At 40.5% G+C, this 16,566-nt stretch overlaps 1 protein-coding gene across 4 annotated transcripts in view; it reads right to left on the bottom strand.

Moving 5' to 3' along the window:
• Positions 1-13,223, bottom strand: part of TANK (TRAF family member associated NFKB activator) — a 39,969-nt gene extending 26,746 nt beyond the window's left edge. Inside the window, exon 1 of one of the 4 annotated variants that reach the window (XM_043525111.1) lies at positions 13,068-13,223. Coding sequence is in view for 1 of the 4 variants with exons in the window: in XM_027819054.2 (XP_027674855.2) it covers positions 8,850-8,948 (99 nt within the window). In the remaining 3 variants the exon portion in view is untranslated. Of the gene's footprint in view, positions 1-8,574; positions 8,721-8,849; positions 8,995-13,067 lie in introns of those variants that run through there. The other 3 variants (XM_027819054.2, XM_007056651.4, XM_043525110.1) reach the window with 3 other exon arrangements.
• Positions 13,224-16,566: the final 3,343 nt, after the last annotated feature.

Genomic DNA, 16,566 nt, shown 5'->3' with positions numbered 1-16,566 from the left:
TGCCTAGCAGAGTTATGAATTTAAACTCCCAGGCTCATCTTTTGAAAGTGTTGTTCAGGTTTGAGGATGAGGACTGACAGATCACTTTATATCGGACTTTGTGAAAAGTGTTCACCCACAGGTGATGGGATGTTTGTCTTTTTTCATTTTTCCGTGTGAGTTCATTCGAGAGCGCAGTGATTGTCACACAGGAAAACCATAAAAGACACAAACATCCCATCACCTGTGAGTGAACACTTTTTTCACAAAGCCATCACTCTCTCCGACCTATCAGTCCTCATCCCCAAAGGAAACCTGCACAACACTTTCAAAAGATACGCCTGGGAGCTTAAATTCCTAATTCTGCTAGGTACTAACAAAGACACTGGATTTATGGCTTACTAGACTAATCTGTAACCAACTAACCTCTCCTTTCCCTTTTTATCCCATCACTGCACAGGTGTTAACAGCACATATTCAAGGTGGAGAGTGGCCAAACTACTTATACTAATCAATCTGTTCCACCTTGTATTATTAAACTGAGACACTCACAGTACCGTTCTTCTTCCCTGTTGAGCTCTTTGTAGCTTGAAAGCTTGTCTCTCATCCATAGAAGTTGGTGCAATAAAAGTTATTACTCCACTCACCTTCTCTCTCTAATATCCTGGGACTAACACTAACACTGCATACAAAAGGTAAATTTGTAATTTTATCATGTCACGTAACAACTTTGCATCAATATCAGACACTTAAAACAATCAAGTACATGGGACAAATTATCAAAATCACCCAGTGTTATGTACTATGTATGGTCCTGCCCGTGCAAACACTTAGGGTGTAAGTGTGGGCCTGAATCAAGGCTTAATGAAGTCAGTTTGGCTTTGGTTCAAGCTATATATGCACATGCATAGTGCCACTGTGTTATTCATGTTTAAGTGTTTGCAAGACTGAGTGATTGTTGAAATCAGAAAGTTGATGATATACAACACACAAGTGTTGAGGATTTTAATGATTATTCAACTGTCCAACCACCAGAAAGTTTTCTATTATGGAACAGAAAAATAAAAATCACCACGTAAACAATATCACATGGACACATGCCTTTCCTGTCATATCTAAGAATACCCAATATAAGAAACACTACAATGAATTTCATAACACCTTTTATGTTCAGGTTAACAATACCAAGCAGTGAAATCTAGCAAAAAACCTCAGACCTGCTGTATTAATTTAGATGGAATAAGTGGGTCAGAGGTGTTAACATTCAAAGGTGTTAAACAAGGTCCAGGGTTTTTGGTGTACAGAGATTTCAGTCTGCTGAATGCCATGACAAATACGCCATTGACATTTTCTAAACCATTTAATAAAGATACAGAAAAGTAGTAAAAACAGTTAAAGCATTTGAAGTGTAAAATATTAAGTAAGGCTTTTATTTTAACAACATTCTTGTTCCCTTTAGCTGGAGAGCATTAGAAGAAAGAGTCTCTGGTTAACAGTCTTTTAGAAGGTATTAAAGATTGTACTAATTGTCTCTTTGGGTAAAAGAGAAGTTAGTTGGCATGAGCTGGAGCTGTTGCTGCTAAAATCCAATCCTGTTTCATTTTAGGTGGTTGGGATTCAGTTGGAGCTGGTAGGCGTGGCAATATCATCTGGAGCCTTCGTGTTGGCCTGAGCTGGTCATGACATCCCTCAGGATTAAGATAAAGACAGTCTGGGGTCCCAGGTGATGGGGGTGGGGAGAACAGAAGGGAGCAGCAGCCGCCACGATGGGGAAACTTGTCCCCGTAGTCTCTATTTGTTTCCTGCCCCATTTTATTTAAGGGCTTAAAAAGGGTGTGATGGGTGGAATAGCCCATCTCCTCATTATATGTCAACCACTTACGTCTAATATGACACAGCAGTTTTGGCTTATTAATTTCCAGACTTGTATTTCCTTGTTTACAAAATCTGACATGTTTAACAGTCTGACATATTATTAAGCTTTGTTGTTTGCACTAATCTAGTTTTTCTGTTGGTTTTCTTGCACCTATTTTTAATCAACATTCTTTACTGAAAATAACGATCTACTTTCCATGGTAAATTCCTAAGCAGGCAAAAGTTATAGACCAATTTCACAACAGACCTTTCTCCATATATTGGGATGTGTAACTGTAGGGTCGGGGTTAGACAACTCTGATTACTTTAAAGAGGCACACCTGAGACGAATCAAGTGATTTCCCCTACAAACAGTAACTGGCAGCTGCAATGATAAGATGTAGTTTGTTGAGGAATGAGAGACTGCTAGGAGTGAGCAGGTGCAAACAGAAGATTGGGACTAAGACTCCAGCCAGGTAGGGCTTCATAGTGGCCTGCCAAAGCAGGAAAGGCCTGGGAGGGGTAACAGAAATGTGTTTGGTAGAGTTTGAGTTAATCTTCTGTGAATAAACCCAGACCCCCCCAGGAGGAGTATTTTGAACATACACTTCTTCTATGTAATGGACCCTGAAGAGGGGAGAAACAGAGGCAGGGTACTACAGAGTGACCTCTGGCCATAAGGGGGTTCTCTGGAGGCAGCCAGTTCTGTTACAGGATGTCTATTGTATGTAATGAACAACTCCAATACCAATTCTTAGAGCTGAAAATCAGTGACCCCTCCTCCCCCAAAACACAACAGTTTCCTGGACACAGCTAGGGCAGATTTCTATTTCAGACAGAATGAAACATAATGCCATAAATCTTTTGCTTTGACATTTATTAATTATTATTTTTATTAAAGGAAAACTTATGTTCCTGAAGCTTGTGGAGGAATCTGGATGTAGTCCTAGAGAGGGTGAGCCAGGAAAAGGGGAACAGGGATGTGCATCTTCCCACCACTGAACCTTTGGTGGGAAATCCACCAAAAACTGCACTTTGAAGTGGTTAGTGTTTTTTGGGGGGTTTCTTTTGTGGCATGCCCTCCACGCAGTAGAACCTCAATAAGGGGGTGGTTGTTTTAGAGGCAGTGGTGGGTCTTTGCTGTGAGACTATTTGAGCAGCGCAGTAGGCCTCTACACCGATGCCCCTGGCTTGGGGAAGAAAATCGGATCCTGTGGTTTTGAGGGTTAGGCCAGTTGTGTCTTCCACTAAATTCATGTTAATGAGGTGGCTGGAATGACAGCTATTGCTACAGGAATTATGACATGAAAATTAAAACTTAATTTCAAATGAATTGGAAATCAGAAGATGCACCTGAGTCACTGTTCATTGTTTCTATCTAAATAGAGTTTATAATCAGAACACCCACATTCAGCATGACCATGCCTTAACAGTGTTTCTGCCACTACAGCACTTTTCTAACATTCTTTTTAGATGTTAAAGAGTGAGCTTAGGCAAACTTTAAATGAAACTTCAGTTCAGTAACACAGAAGCGGAAGTATTATTGTAGAACACAATCCCTGCTACATCAAAGCAATTATGCTCCTGGTAAGCTTCAAAGCAAGGAGACTCACGGGGAGACAAGGCAGAATACACAAGGTAATCTTTCATACTAGAAATGTTTCAAACAATTTATGCTTTATATAAGGCTTTTATTAGGAAAAATCATCAAGTTCCTTATCTTCCTAACAGAAGAAAAGAAAACAGTCTGGCTTTACAGATGTGAAACTAGTAAGATGACAAGAGGAAGACGTCAGTATGGGAATTTTTAGTAACATATGACTATCTAAGCTATGCTACCATGGAAAGAAAACAGTACATTTATATAAATTTAATGGGATACTAGTTTAAAACTGTACAAGTTAACAGGCTGAAAAGGTGACATATGCTTTGGCCATCTATATTCTTGTGTTTATATACATAAGAATATATACAAGACCTGAAAAGGGAGGATACAACATGCATGGATGCATGCGACTGTGATAAGGAGAATCACAATTCTGTGATTATTCCTTGGTGAGCAACCAGCAACAAAGTGGACAGTTTAATTAGTGCTGCAGCCCTTTATGGGGGAATGCTAGTAGTCTTATCAGGAAAGGAATTAAGTACAAGTAGATGTGGGACCAAATTTTCCAACAGGGTTCAGCGCACACAAAAAAATCTCAAAAATTTTCAAAAAAAAAAATCTCAGCTCCCAGTTAGACAACTAAATAAAGTAGGCAAACTTTCAAAAGCAATCAGCTGGTCTCCTTGTTCTTAATAAGAGGTGCTGGGTTTTGAATGCTTTAAGATTGTCACAATTGTGGGTGTTGAGCCCTTCTGAAAATTCTGGCCATATAGGCTAAGTCCTCAGCTGGTGTAAATTGGCATAGCTCCATTAAGTTAAAGAACCACAGTGTTTTACACCAGCCAAAGAACTTGGCTCAGTATTTTTAAGACCGTTATATTTGTGTCCTATCAGCTCTGAGAGTCACTCCAACACTGAATATAAATAACATTTCATTACAAATATGCTAACAGGTACAAACACACACATTGTGTTTTGTATCAGAGAAAGGAAATACACATTACATAGCATTTATGGTAGCTCTCTCTTCAAATTACAATATCACCTACGGTTGTGGTTGCTTCAGCTACCATAGCTAAATAAGGTCAAGGTAGGTCAGTACTTCCATAGAAGATAGGAAAAACCCAGGTGCTGCAGGAAATGGTGTTGGTGATTCAGAAGGTGGCACTACTGCCTCTGAGTCAGTAAATTAACCATTCCCCCAGCATGGTAGTCAGATGTTACACAATTTTTGTATTGATCTAATTTCTTAATTCAGGGGTGTGATCTTTTACTGAAATAGTTCTCAGTGCAATCCCTCCTGTTGACATAGGTATACAAGTATAAAGGTTCCTTATACTAGTATAGCTCTTTCCCCTTCCCATATGGGGAATAAAATACTTTTACACCGATATAGTTGTGTCCATATGGGGGGGGGGGGGAGTGTATAACTGGTACAGTGAAAGCAGTACAATGTGTGTGTGTGTGTAGACAAGCCCTCAAACTGCTTCAAGGGTCATCTTTCAGCTGAAGTGTGAACCAGAAACCTTAACTGTTGGGTATGTATCTTGTCTCTGTTCTAATTTGTTTTATTTGAACTGTTCTTTTAAATGGAGAGAAGATCTCTTCTCTGCTGTAGAGGCTGTATCTATTTTGTGATCAGATGCATACCAAAGAGGAGAGACTCACTGGATGCTCCCTTGCTGGGACCTCACTCTTGTTCTCTAGATATAAAATATAGATTGTGTCTGTAGAGGTATTGGAAGAAAAACAGTATCTGATCATTAAATCTCACAAGTATCTTTCACAAGAATGAAGGGTGACAGCAACAGTGACCGTGCCGTGCGTGTGTATAATTACATTCTGCCTACCCAAACTTCCCACTGTACATGCAGTTGAATAATGTAACACTTCTCTCACTGTTGTGGAGTACTTCTGAGTGCTGTTGAACTGGATGAATTTCAACCCAGAAGTGACTGCACTTTTGTAGCAGGTGAAGCTATTTCTATATACTAGGTTCTGAAGTACTTGCGGATATTTAGGAATAAAAGGCACCATGTGGATGTAAGATTATAATAATACAAGTAGCTAGGTGTGATTGTGGGCTATGATGGGCATCACTGTCCTCCACCAATGCAACATAAGGGCCATGCATACTGCCCCAAGGCATCTTGTGTAATGTACACTATTTCTTCCCCTTCCCAAAGATTAGCAGTCTTCCTCTAAATGGAATAGTTCTCACTGTAGTCTATAGATGGGCAGGCAATTAGCTGCATAACTTACAGGAAGTGAAAAAGGAAAAGCATTGTTAAAAATCAGAATTACTGAAAGTGTGCTCTTATGTTCCTGAAAGGCTGGCACAGGACAATGAAACTGTTTTTATACCTTTTTGTAACTTCCCTCAAGTCACCCAACAGGTTGTTAGGCAAACTGTTGTGAGTTATGTCTTGTACTAAAAAAAATAATAATAAGAATTGACAACTGGTTTTAATGGAGTTTGAAAGAATTGTGAACAGAAGAAATCTAAGTACAGGAAGATATGGTTTTTAGCTTTAGATGACTCACATTCTGTACAAAAATGAAGACCCTTTAGATTGATTGTTTCCAAAATACCTTTAGCCTAGACTCTTGCGCAGCATAGTTCATCTAATTCTCTGAGGCAGTAACACAATGACTAGAGATGTTAAGTACTGAGACTTACCATTCAGGACCAAGTATGAAAGTAGGGGGCCAGGTCAACCACCGGTGTAAATCAATGTTACACCATTGAAGTCAAGACAACTACAGTGATTTACACCAGCTGAGATCAGTCTCCTTATGTACTGTTTAATATTTAACTAATCACTCAAGTCAGAAGACTAGACAGCACTTAATGAACCCTAGAAAAAAAAATCACCTCAGAAATCTTGGCCTTTTGAGGCATCACTTTATGAACACTGATGCCTGCTGCTGGGGGAGGACTGAGAAATCTCCCTTGAAGACTCATTCTGGTCTCAAAGCATGAAGGGAAAGGCTACCAAGTAGAGCTAGGCAGGAAACAGTTTATGTCCAATCCATATTTTTGAGAGAAGATTTCTCATCCTGAATCTTAACAAAACATCACTCTCATTTTCCTTAAAAAAAAAAGCCTTTCAGTCTATCAGACTTAAATTTCTAAATAAAGAGCTGTTTTGAACTGGAAAACTGGAAACTTTAATTTTGAAAATGTCAAAACAAGACATTTTGACAACATTGATGCATTTCAAAAAGCTTGAGTCAGGAGACTGGTCTGGAATTTGACAATTTTTTTGTTGAAAAAATGCCAATTTGTTGAAACTGACCAATTTTACTATCAATCTTCCCCTCAAATAGTGTTAAGGGGAGGTGTCAGAGGAGATGACACAAGGAGGACAAGTCATGAACAGGGCCCTCAAAGATTTAGAGCAAGCATGCACAGTTCTGGATACTTGTCTGATCCTCCAAACTTTGAGTTTGTGCCCCCTCCCTTAATTATAATATAATCACAGCACAGAGGGAGCAATACAAAATGCTACATACACCATATGCATCTGTTGTATTGCATTTGCCAAACAGTATCATCCAACAGTGTTAAGTAGCACTTTTACATCCCTGTACAAACTCTGTGAACATGTAATTAAATATTTATTGAAATGCATATGCCGAAGAGGGGGGAGTTAAGGTCTATGTGACATCCATAAGGCCCAATCTTCGCAGGTGAACTGCTGCACCTACATGGAGTCCCAGTTGGGCCTTGGTAAGTATTTCCTGTTTAAATACACAGTCATGTTTATGAAGGTCTGATGACACTGCTCTGCTACAGGATGGTAGAATATCATGCAAAATATATTACAATAAGAAATGGCTACATGTACCAGGACTAGTAAGTTATAGTTTTAACAAAACACTGGAAAGTGCTCAGATACCATGGTGACAGGCACAACACCAGACATTATGAGAGAGGAAACAAAAGATACAAGAGCCTATGGCCATCTGCACACATGAGACTCCGACTGATTTCAGTTGTTGAAAGCAGCATGTTCCTTAATGCTGTGCTATGCTGTTCCATTAATAGTACCACTACACTGACAGCCATTCGGCATATTATTAAGAAGTAGAAACAACAACTTAGTTACTATTTATATATGTATTAGTTCATATTCCAGTATACTGATAATGAAGATGTACACCATGAGTGTCCTTTCCAGCAACTTCTCAAAAGCCTTCTTAAAATGTTTAAAAACAAATTTATCAAATTGAGTGTATACACACCCCCTTAATGCTAAAAGGTTCACATCAGAATATTGGTGCTGTTCCAGCAACAAACACTTCTCTACATTTCATCTACTTTTCTATATTTTTTTAAAATTACTTTGCCACAACCAGACCACCACTGAGAACTGGTGAAGTAGCTGAAGTCATCATTCAAAAAAAGTTGAGGGGTTGTCACTGTAGATGGGCACTTTTCTCCAAAATGCCTGATTTTACACCACTGCTAGTGAGAGCGGAATCATACCCAAAGCCTCTAGTGCCGTGACTCTGCCTTGTTGTGAACAATGCTGAGGACCTCTGTTCTTAGGTCTTATAAATACAGATTATTGTTACTGTTGATTAATTTTATGGTAGGTTCCTTTAAAAAAATTAATTGAGCTAAGAAATCACAAGGCAGGCCCCCAGTTCAGGTCCAGAAAAAGAGTCGTGTGATGAAAGTCCCTCCCCCCATATTTCTTGCAACAGAATTTTCCCCTCATGACCTGAAAAATCTCCCATTCATTCACCCTGTCCCAGCCACCTGTGCTCAGCCCCTGCAGAATAAAGCCACCTGTGGAAGCTACCGGGGGGTGGGAGATCGTTTTCTCCCATGACTGGCTCACAGAGCAGTGAGCAAACCCTCCCCGCCCTGGGACCTCTGCAGCCGCTTCTGAACACAGCCCCCGCCTGTCAGCCCCCACAGCACAACTCCCCCCTCGCCCGCGCCTGCCCCAGACAAGCCAAGCAGCCCGCTCGTCTCCCTGCCCCTGGCAAACCCAAAACAGGGCCCTGGCGGGACTCACGAGCACCCCGAGTCCCCATCCCCCTTTTCCTCCTCTCCAGGCAGGCGCTTCACTTCCGTCTTTCTGTCAGGATCTGCAGGGCGACTGCAGAGCTCCCCTGGTTACCTGTGCGAGCTTCAGAGCAGAGGGGGGAGAGGGGCACGAGTTGCCCCCAAACCTGGGGGGGGGGGGCGAAGGGCTGAAGGAGACGCAAGCCGACTGTAAATGCGAGAATAAAACGAAGAGGAGCGAGCGGCCGCGGAGCAGCTCGCCGAGTGGCTTCGGGGGCGTGCGGCTGGCCCGCTCAGAGCTGCGCTGAGCTGCGACGCGAAGGCCGCGCAGGCCCCGGCTGCTCTGCCCAGCAGGGCAAAGACAACGGCTGAAAAGTGAGTTAAACTTACGAACTCCTCGGGGCTCCGGCGGCGGCACCTCTCCCTGGAGCTGTGCAGGAGCAGACTGCTCTTCCCCAGCCTCACTCTCTTTAACCCAGGAACCAGCATTTACTTCCTGTGGTGTCCCACACCAGCCCCAGCCCATGTGACAGCGTACGGGCGAGCATCACAGCTCTGCCCTTTCCCCCCAGGTCAGAGGTTACCAGCTGCTGGATGGTTAAACCAGACATAACTTCAAATGTTAGTAACTGTAGCAAACACACACTCTGTACTGCAACGTGGACGTTAAAAGATCCCCAGTAGCACTTTCCTTAAGAACAGGAGAAAGACTGTTTCAGTGCCTTTGGCCGTCTCTCCTCCATTCACTTTTGTGCAGTATTATGTGCCAATTTTCTGCCTGTTTGTTACCCCCCACTCCCTACCAAAGTGGCTGCACTTTCATGCCCAATGGAGTGATTCCTCTGTTCATGCCGTTTGTAAAGTTGCATATGTGTGGTAAATGTATGAGATTATAATACATTGCAGTTCCAGAGAGCACCTTTCATCCAAGGATTTGAAAGCATCTTTTGATCCTGTGTATTGGTTTAGGGTGACTCTAAACTTTTCCACACAATTAATTTGGGCAAATAATTCTGTTTCTCTAAGTTGCACTGCACTGTCGCTTTTTGAAAATAACATTAGAAAATAAGCTAATCAATCATTTCATGTACATGTTAATTATGGATGAACAGTAATCACTCCAGAGCCAAGGTTGCAACTAAGTTCTCATTATAACCTTGAGTTGCCTTTGCCCCATATACTGCTCTCTCCAGCTCCTGTAGATCTCTTTTAGGACCTCGGGGCAGGGGAGGAGACTAGACCTGGGAGAAGATCTGGGTCATCCCCCAATCTCCTTCCTCTGTCCTTCCTGATGTCAGCAGGAGGGGAGGATACCCCCCGGTAAGCCTCAGGAAAGTCATTGGGTCCCATACGTATTCCTCTTAGGAAGCTACCCAGTGACCTTAGGAGGTGAATCAAGGACCACTCTGACCCACACCATCCCCTGCCCCTCTGAGCCTTGGGAGGCTCATGGAGGCCTATCCTCAGTCTCCCACAAGGTTAGTTAGTCCATGATAAAACAATTTTTACTGATAAGAGGCTGACAACTCTGTTTTGGCCCATTTAGCGCTACTATGGATATGAAGACAGCCACAAGGAACCTAATTAGTCTTTGAGCCATCCTCAGGTGAGGCCTTCACAAGCCTCCTAAAGCTTGCTAAAGGTTCTCTCCCGTTACAGACCCCTGGACATCTACAAGAAAGGGGGAAGTAGGCCCTCAATTTCCTCCATCGGGGCTTTAACCATCACCAGACATAGAAGGCTCAAATTCTCAAGCAATTTAATTTGGGGGTGGGCGGGTATATAAAGCTTTTTATGGTTTTTTGTTTGTAAAGTAAAAAAACAAGATTTTTTTGTACTGATTCAGTCCTGCCACCTATGTCTGTACTTCAGCATTCTGCTCTTCAGCTCCAATTTGTCTGCTCATGAAAATGACCCCAATAAGTAGCTGAAATGACAGAACTCCGGAGCTGCTGTATTCAATTCAAGCTGTGCTAAATTTAGTACAATTTAAGCCACATTAAAAACAGGCTAAGTGTGTCATAAATCAAATAATGTTATCTGACAACAGTGAAGATAATCCAGTATGTATTCAGCTGGTGTAAATTGTCATAGCGCTATAGATGTCAGTGGAACTATGACAATGTATACCAGATGAACAGCTTCCTCAGGGTATGCGCTGTTGGTTTTACAAGAAACAGAAGTTCTCTGCTCAAACTCTAATACACTCAGTACAAGTTTCATGTTAATTTATCAAAGCTGCCAGAGCAAAAAGTAACATCCATTTAGAATTTTTTTCAATTCATAAGAACGGCCATACTGGGTCAGACCATAGGTCCATCTAGCACAGTATCCTGTCTTCTGACAGTGGGCAATGCCAGGTGCCTCACAGGGAATGAACAGAACAGGTAATCATCCATCCCCTGTTGCCCATTCCCAGCTTCTAGCAAACAGAGGCAAGGGACACCAAATACATGTACATTATTCTTCTATTTAGCACCTTGTCAGTAATATCATTTTGTGATATGCCACAAGGAAAGCTAGTCTTTCCTCCTTGATCCATATGTAGCATTATTTTTCTCTTTCCCCAAGTATGATTTGATATATAAGGTGGTACATGCTGTACAAAGGCCTATCCTAATTTTCCTCAGAAATCTCCAACTTCTTAAGTAAAAGTCTAGTTCTATAGCCTTTCTAAAAAGAAAAGTAACTCTAAAATCACAGTGTAAAATCTATACATTCTAACAGGATTACTGGAAACCAGGGGTGTGAAAATATTTTGGTGGAGAAGGCCAAGTGCCATTTTTCATTATGGTCCATGGGCTGGGATATAAAAGTAGAACTGGGCCTTTGGGGAGTTAAGACAGAGGCTCCAGCCAGGTAGGACTGGGGTGTGGCCTGTCAAAACAGGAAGAGCTGGGAGGAAAAAGAAAAGTCCATTTGTGTGGACTTTTTGATGGGCTTGAAAACTTTAGTTTGAATGTTTGTTAATTTAATAAAGTTAAACAACTTAAGAAGGGATGGGAAGGGATGGGAAGGGATTGTCTGAGTTTCTTGAACAGTCCAAGATGGGATACTGAGGCAGGCTGCCTGTACTGTGAGCTACAACATAAGGGAGTGTATTGGGGGCAGTGGGCCCACTACAACCTTATTTCACATTTAGCATCACTCATTGGAAGAATATATTCCCCTATACGATCACTGATATTTCTGCCCTTTGTTTCTTTTCCCCATCTCACTTTCTCTTTTTCTCTTCCTCTTCTTCTTCACTGTATTTGTGCCTCCTCTCCTCTTCCCTCTGTACATCCTTCCCTGCAGCAACTCCCACTAGCTATGGGCTTCACTCCCACATCAGTATTTGACACTATCATTAGTGATATTCAAGTGGCATCATTTTAGTAGTAACGTCACAATGAGATTAGTGTGGGTGGAGGAGTTCACATTTCTGAAGTGTTGTTCCAGGCTGCCTGCAGTCTTATTTGTTATACTTGGTCTATGTTTGGAAGTTGTTCTTTGTGGCTCACATTCTGCACAAACTGAATAGGTCAGACAGGCCACATAACTACTTCAAGTGGGCTGCAGCTGGCTTCAGCCTGGGTGTTTGACACCGCTGCCATAAAGGACAGTTTAACAAAAGATACAAATACTTCACTCTGGGGTCAACATACAAAACATATTATTGTAGATTACATCAGTCAGGCTACTGCCATTGTAAATCAAGTAGCAATAAATTGTGGGGTAGAACTTACTACACATATGTTTGCAATGCAATATAGCTTCAGGAAGATTAAATTTAACTATTAGTTTAAGGATGATCCTTCATGAGGTTTTATTGCTCATATATGAATTGGCCTCTACAAATCAACTTTCAGAAGCTGAAAGGTTAAAATGTTTCTCCAAGCTTCTTTATGCATCCACATTTTCAAACACTAGGTGGCCCACGTCAGATGTTTAATTTTTTTCCCCAGGACTATTAACTTTTACAGGGAAAGCATAGTACATTGTGAGGCGCAGACACAGCTTTTGGCATTGTATGAATTGAGAAGTTGGCTTTACTCTGGATATTCACAGAAAGGTAATTATCAGACTAAGAGAGGAGACCAAATCTAAAGTTTGGTCACAGAATTAACATGTCAGAATTAAAGAGAGGATCTACAGTACGTTGATGCAGATGGAAAGTATCACCTCTGGGCTGGAGAAAGAGAAAGAGTTGTGGAGCAATTTAAATGAATCTGTAGAACTGTTATAAGATAGAGGAGACTAACTTTTTTTCTGAGAAAGTAGTAATCTGTAAACTTTAGCTATATGTAACATAAATTTGGTTTTGGTTTTGCATGGAATATTTTCATAGCAGACACAAATGCACAGAAGGCTTGAGTTCCAGAGACTAGCTAAACAACAGTTATCTTTAAATGCAGTTTAAAAAAAACAACCTTGGTGTAATCTATAGTAATAAGGCAAAGATGAGTACAATTACAGTATTTACGTCTCCTCTTGCAACCTTACAATAGCAATACAGTAAGACAATAAAGATAGGAGAAAATCATAATCTGACATTGTTTAATTATTTCAGTTTGACTGCATGCAATCTTTTGCCTATAAGCTATAGCAGCTAAAGTTTTTGATTACCTTGTAAGTAATCTCTTTAAGAATATTTTTCTTCGGTCACTTTCTTCAGTAACAAGATAGGCAATTTTTATGTAGTCTGGAGGCTTTATCAACAGGATTTTGAAATGCAGCTCAGTCAGTCTCCTATATTGATTATGACTGACGATAGCTGGGAACTTCCACTGAGAAATCCCCCACTTAAGAACTTCCTTGTATGCAGCTGCAAACAACCAATCAGTATGAGATATTGCCCGCAACAGAGCCTTTTAGCAGAAGACAATCTGTAAACCAGCTATGGGCCTGATCCTGCAGTCCTTACTCTGCGTAGTTCCAATTATTTTAATGGTACCACTCACATGAGTAAATGCTACTCTGTGTGAGTAAGGGTTGCAGAATCAGGCCCTATTAATTTAAATGGCTACTTCTTCAGAGCTAATGTAACTATTCCATTTGCAACTAGTTTTTTATGTCTTGATAGGGGGGAAAAAATCTAATATTTTGCTAAACCTTGGTCCCAAAATTCACATGAAGTCTGTGTCACTGACAATGCTGATAGTAAAAAGCGACAACTTTGTATATACCTAGATAAAATATATAGAGATTAGATGTATATGGTACGTAAGTACAGGGTGTAACTCATCACTCTGCAGAGAGCCTGAGCAAAACCTAGGCACCACTTAAGTCTCATTTAAGCTCTAAAGCAGTGGTTCCCAAACTGGGGTTGTGAACCTCTGGGGGTTTGTGAAATGTTACATGGGGTTCTCGGGGAAAAAATTCCCTAATGGTGGACAGAGCTGTCCTTAGGGACCCCGGGCATCACGGGGCCAGCAGCCCGGAGCCCCTGGACTTCCAAGGGCTAAGCAGATCAAAGCAAGCATATCTATCACAATGAAGAGATTTAAACTTCAAGACTCCTTACAAGAAATGGAGAGGGAGTTGGATATTTTTCGCTGTTTTTAAAATTAAACAGGCAGCTAGTATTGTTTTTAAAATTATTATGAAGAACAAGTTTAAGCTTTGTTGTAACGTGCGTTGTTTGCCTGGACTGCTCAAGACCTGAATGCTTGTGTAGGAGGAACTCTTTGAGTTGGCTTCTTAAATACCTTCATGCTGTTTCACATCTGATACTCCTGGATGAAACATAGGAGCCTTGTCTTATAACAGGCTTATTCAAAGTGATACAAGCTACAAAAGTGAGATTTTGGAAGAGTGTTACCATTTTCATAATGTAATAAAAATACTGTAATGATAAATAATAATTAATAATAAATAGTGTGTAATAAGCATGTCATAAAAACAAATTTTATATTTCCAAGATCACTGCTTTTATAATTTATACTCAGGTAAAGGAGAAAATCCCCAGAAATATTCATTTTTAGGAGGGGGTTTGCGAGACTTGACATTTTAATGAAAGGGGTTCACGGGTTGTTAAAGTTGGGGAACCACTGCTCTAAAGGGAGTTAAGTGCTACACACCTTGGGCTTGGGTGAATTTTATCTCTAGTGAAAATTCTTTTCCCCCACCAAAAAAATGTATAGTGAAATTTACAAACTGAGTTTTGCTATTAGAATATGGAAGAGAGCATCTGTCTGGGAAAAATTCACCTTCTTCCCACCTCGAGGAGTAGCAGCATATACTCTTCTCACACCCTTCTGATGCAGGGTACTCTTAGTGATGTCACACTGATGCAGACTTCCAGGAATTTCCCTACATATGATAACCTCCTGTGGAAGCATCCTATATGATGTTGGAGGAGCAGGTAGCAATGCAGTCTCCAACTCCTTAGGATATCCATGAGTTTAGAAAAACAAACTTTCTGCCCAATTAATGGAGGGAGATTGGAAGGTTGTAACCATGGTTTCTGAAATGATGCTGACCAGTTTGTCCTTTGTTACACTTGCAATTACACTATGGTCAGCACTGACTCAGCTGCACATTTTGTTGGCTCCTGTTGGCATAAGAGACACCAATTTATCAGCACAGCTTCAGTTAGACTTAGATCTCTTGCTAGCAAAAGTGACAATGCAAGAACCCACAGAGAAACAGCAATGTGACTTACCTGCTAGCAGCATAGGAGAGTTTAATAAATGTAGGAACTTCTCAGTCAGGAAGTTCTCTAATTACTGCTTGAAGGATGACTCTTCGTGTTTATGTCATGCTTCAGAACCCATTGTCAACAACAGGTACATTCAATAGTGTAGACGAGGCTTAAAAAGTGGGTTACAATAAATCAATTGTGGGGGTGAAATTCACCCCATGCAAAGGGCCTGCACAAGGCCTATTTACCATTTAAAACTTCACAATTGGGTGTGAGAAGGTAAAGATGCTGCAGTCTGTAAAGGATTACCAAATTTCAGCTGGATACCTGGCTACTAGGATGAATCAAAGGGAAAGGGGGAGGTCTCTGGGGAAATTATTGTCTTGTGTTTTGCACTTGATTTGCTTTTGTGATTGTTTGGTGGATAATAATCAAGCCTTGAGGAAAAGGCATTGCAATAGTGAGGGGGCAGGAGTTTTATTTCTATTCCTTGACTGATAAAACCAAACACAGCAGATTAAATGGGATTTACCTGGTGCAAAGGCTTTGGAGTGGCTTGCTGCCAGGAGGTGAATGTCATCCTAGTAGCACTTTAAATTGCTTCAGTTAGGAATCCAAACCATTTTCCATTGTCACCCATGTTTTTTCATATGCTTGTGACTGTATGAAAAATGCTGTCGTTTTCCAGGGTTGTTTTCTTCCCAAAGGTAAATTATTTGGGAAAACTTTAAAAAAGCAACAACAAAAAACAAACAAAAAAACCCTTCAGCCATTTGATTCAGAGGAGAATTTAAAAAGAAAAAACAAATACTGTCTCCCCTTTCTCTAAACATTCTTTGTTCGAGCATGCCAAGAGAAAAATCAGCTGAAAATATTTGTACATACTAGGGCTGTTGATTAATCGCGGTTAACTCATGCAATTAAGTCAAAAAAATTAACAGCAATTAAAAAAATTAATTGCAATTAATTGCACTGTTAAACAATAGAATACTAATTGAAATTTATTAAATATTTTAGGATGTTTTTCTCCATTTTCAAATATATTGATTTCTATTACAACACAGAATACAAAGTGTACAGTGCTCACTTTATATTATTTTTATTACAAATATTTGCACTGTAAAAATGATAAAAGAAATACTATTTTTCAATTCAACTCATAGAAGTACTGTAGTGCAATCTCTATCATGAAAGTGTAACTTACAAATGTAGATTTTTTTTTTGTTACATGACTGCACTCAAAAACAGAACAAGGTAAAACTTTAGAGCCTACAAGTCCACTCAGTCCTACTTCTTTGTTCAGCCAGTCGCTAAGAGAAACAAGTTTGTTTACATTTACGGGAGATACTGCTGCCTGCTTTTTATTTAGAATGTCATCTGAAAGTGAGAGCATGGCACTTTTGTACCCGAGGTTGCAAGGTATGTACATGCCAGATATGCTAAACATTCGTATGCCCCTTCATGCTTTAGCCATCATTCCGG

Source organism: Chelonia mydas, chromosome 11 (genome assembly GCF_015237465.2).
Source record: "Chelonia mydas isolate rCheMyd1 chromosome 11, rCheMyd1.pri.v2, whole genome shotgun sequence".
Classification (NCBI taxonomy): domain Eukaryota; kingdom Metazoa; phylum Chordata; order Testudines; family Cheloniidae; genus Chelonia; species Chelonia mydas.
This window is presented reverse-complemented; position numbering and strand designations above follow the sequence as displayed.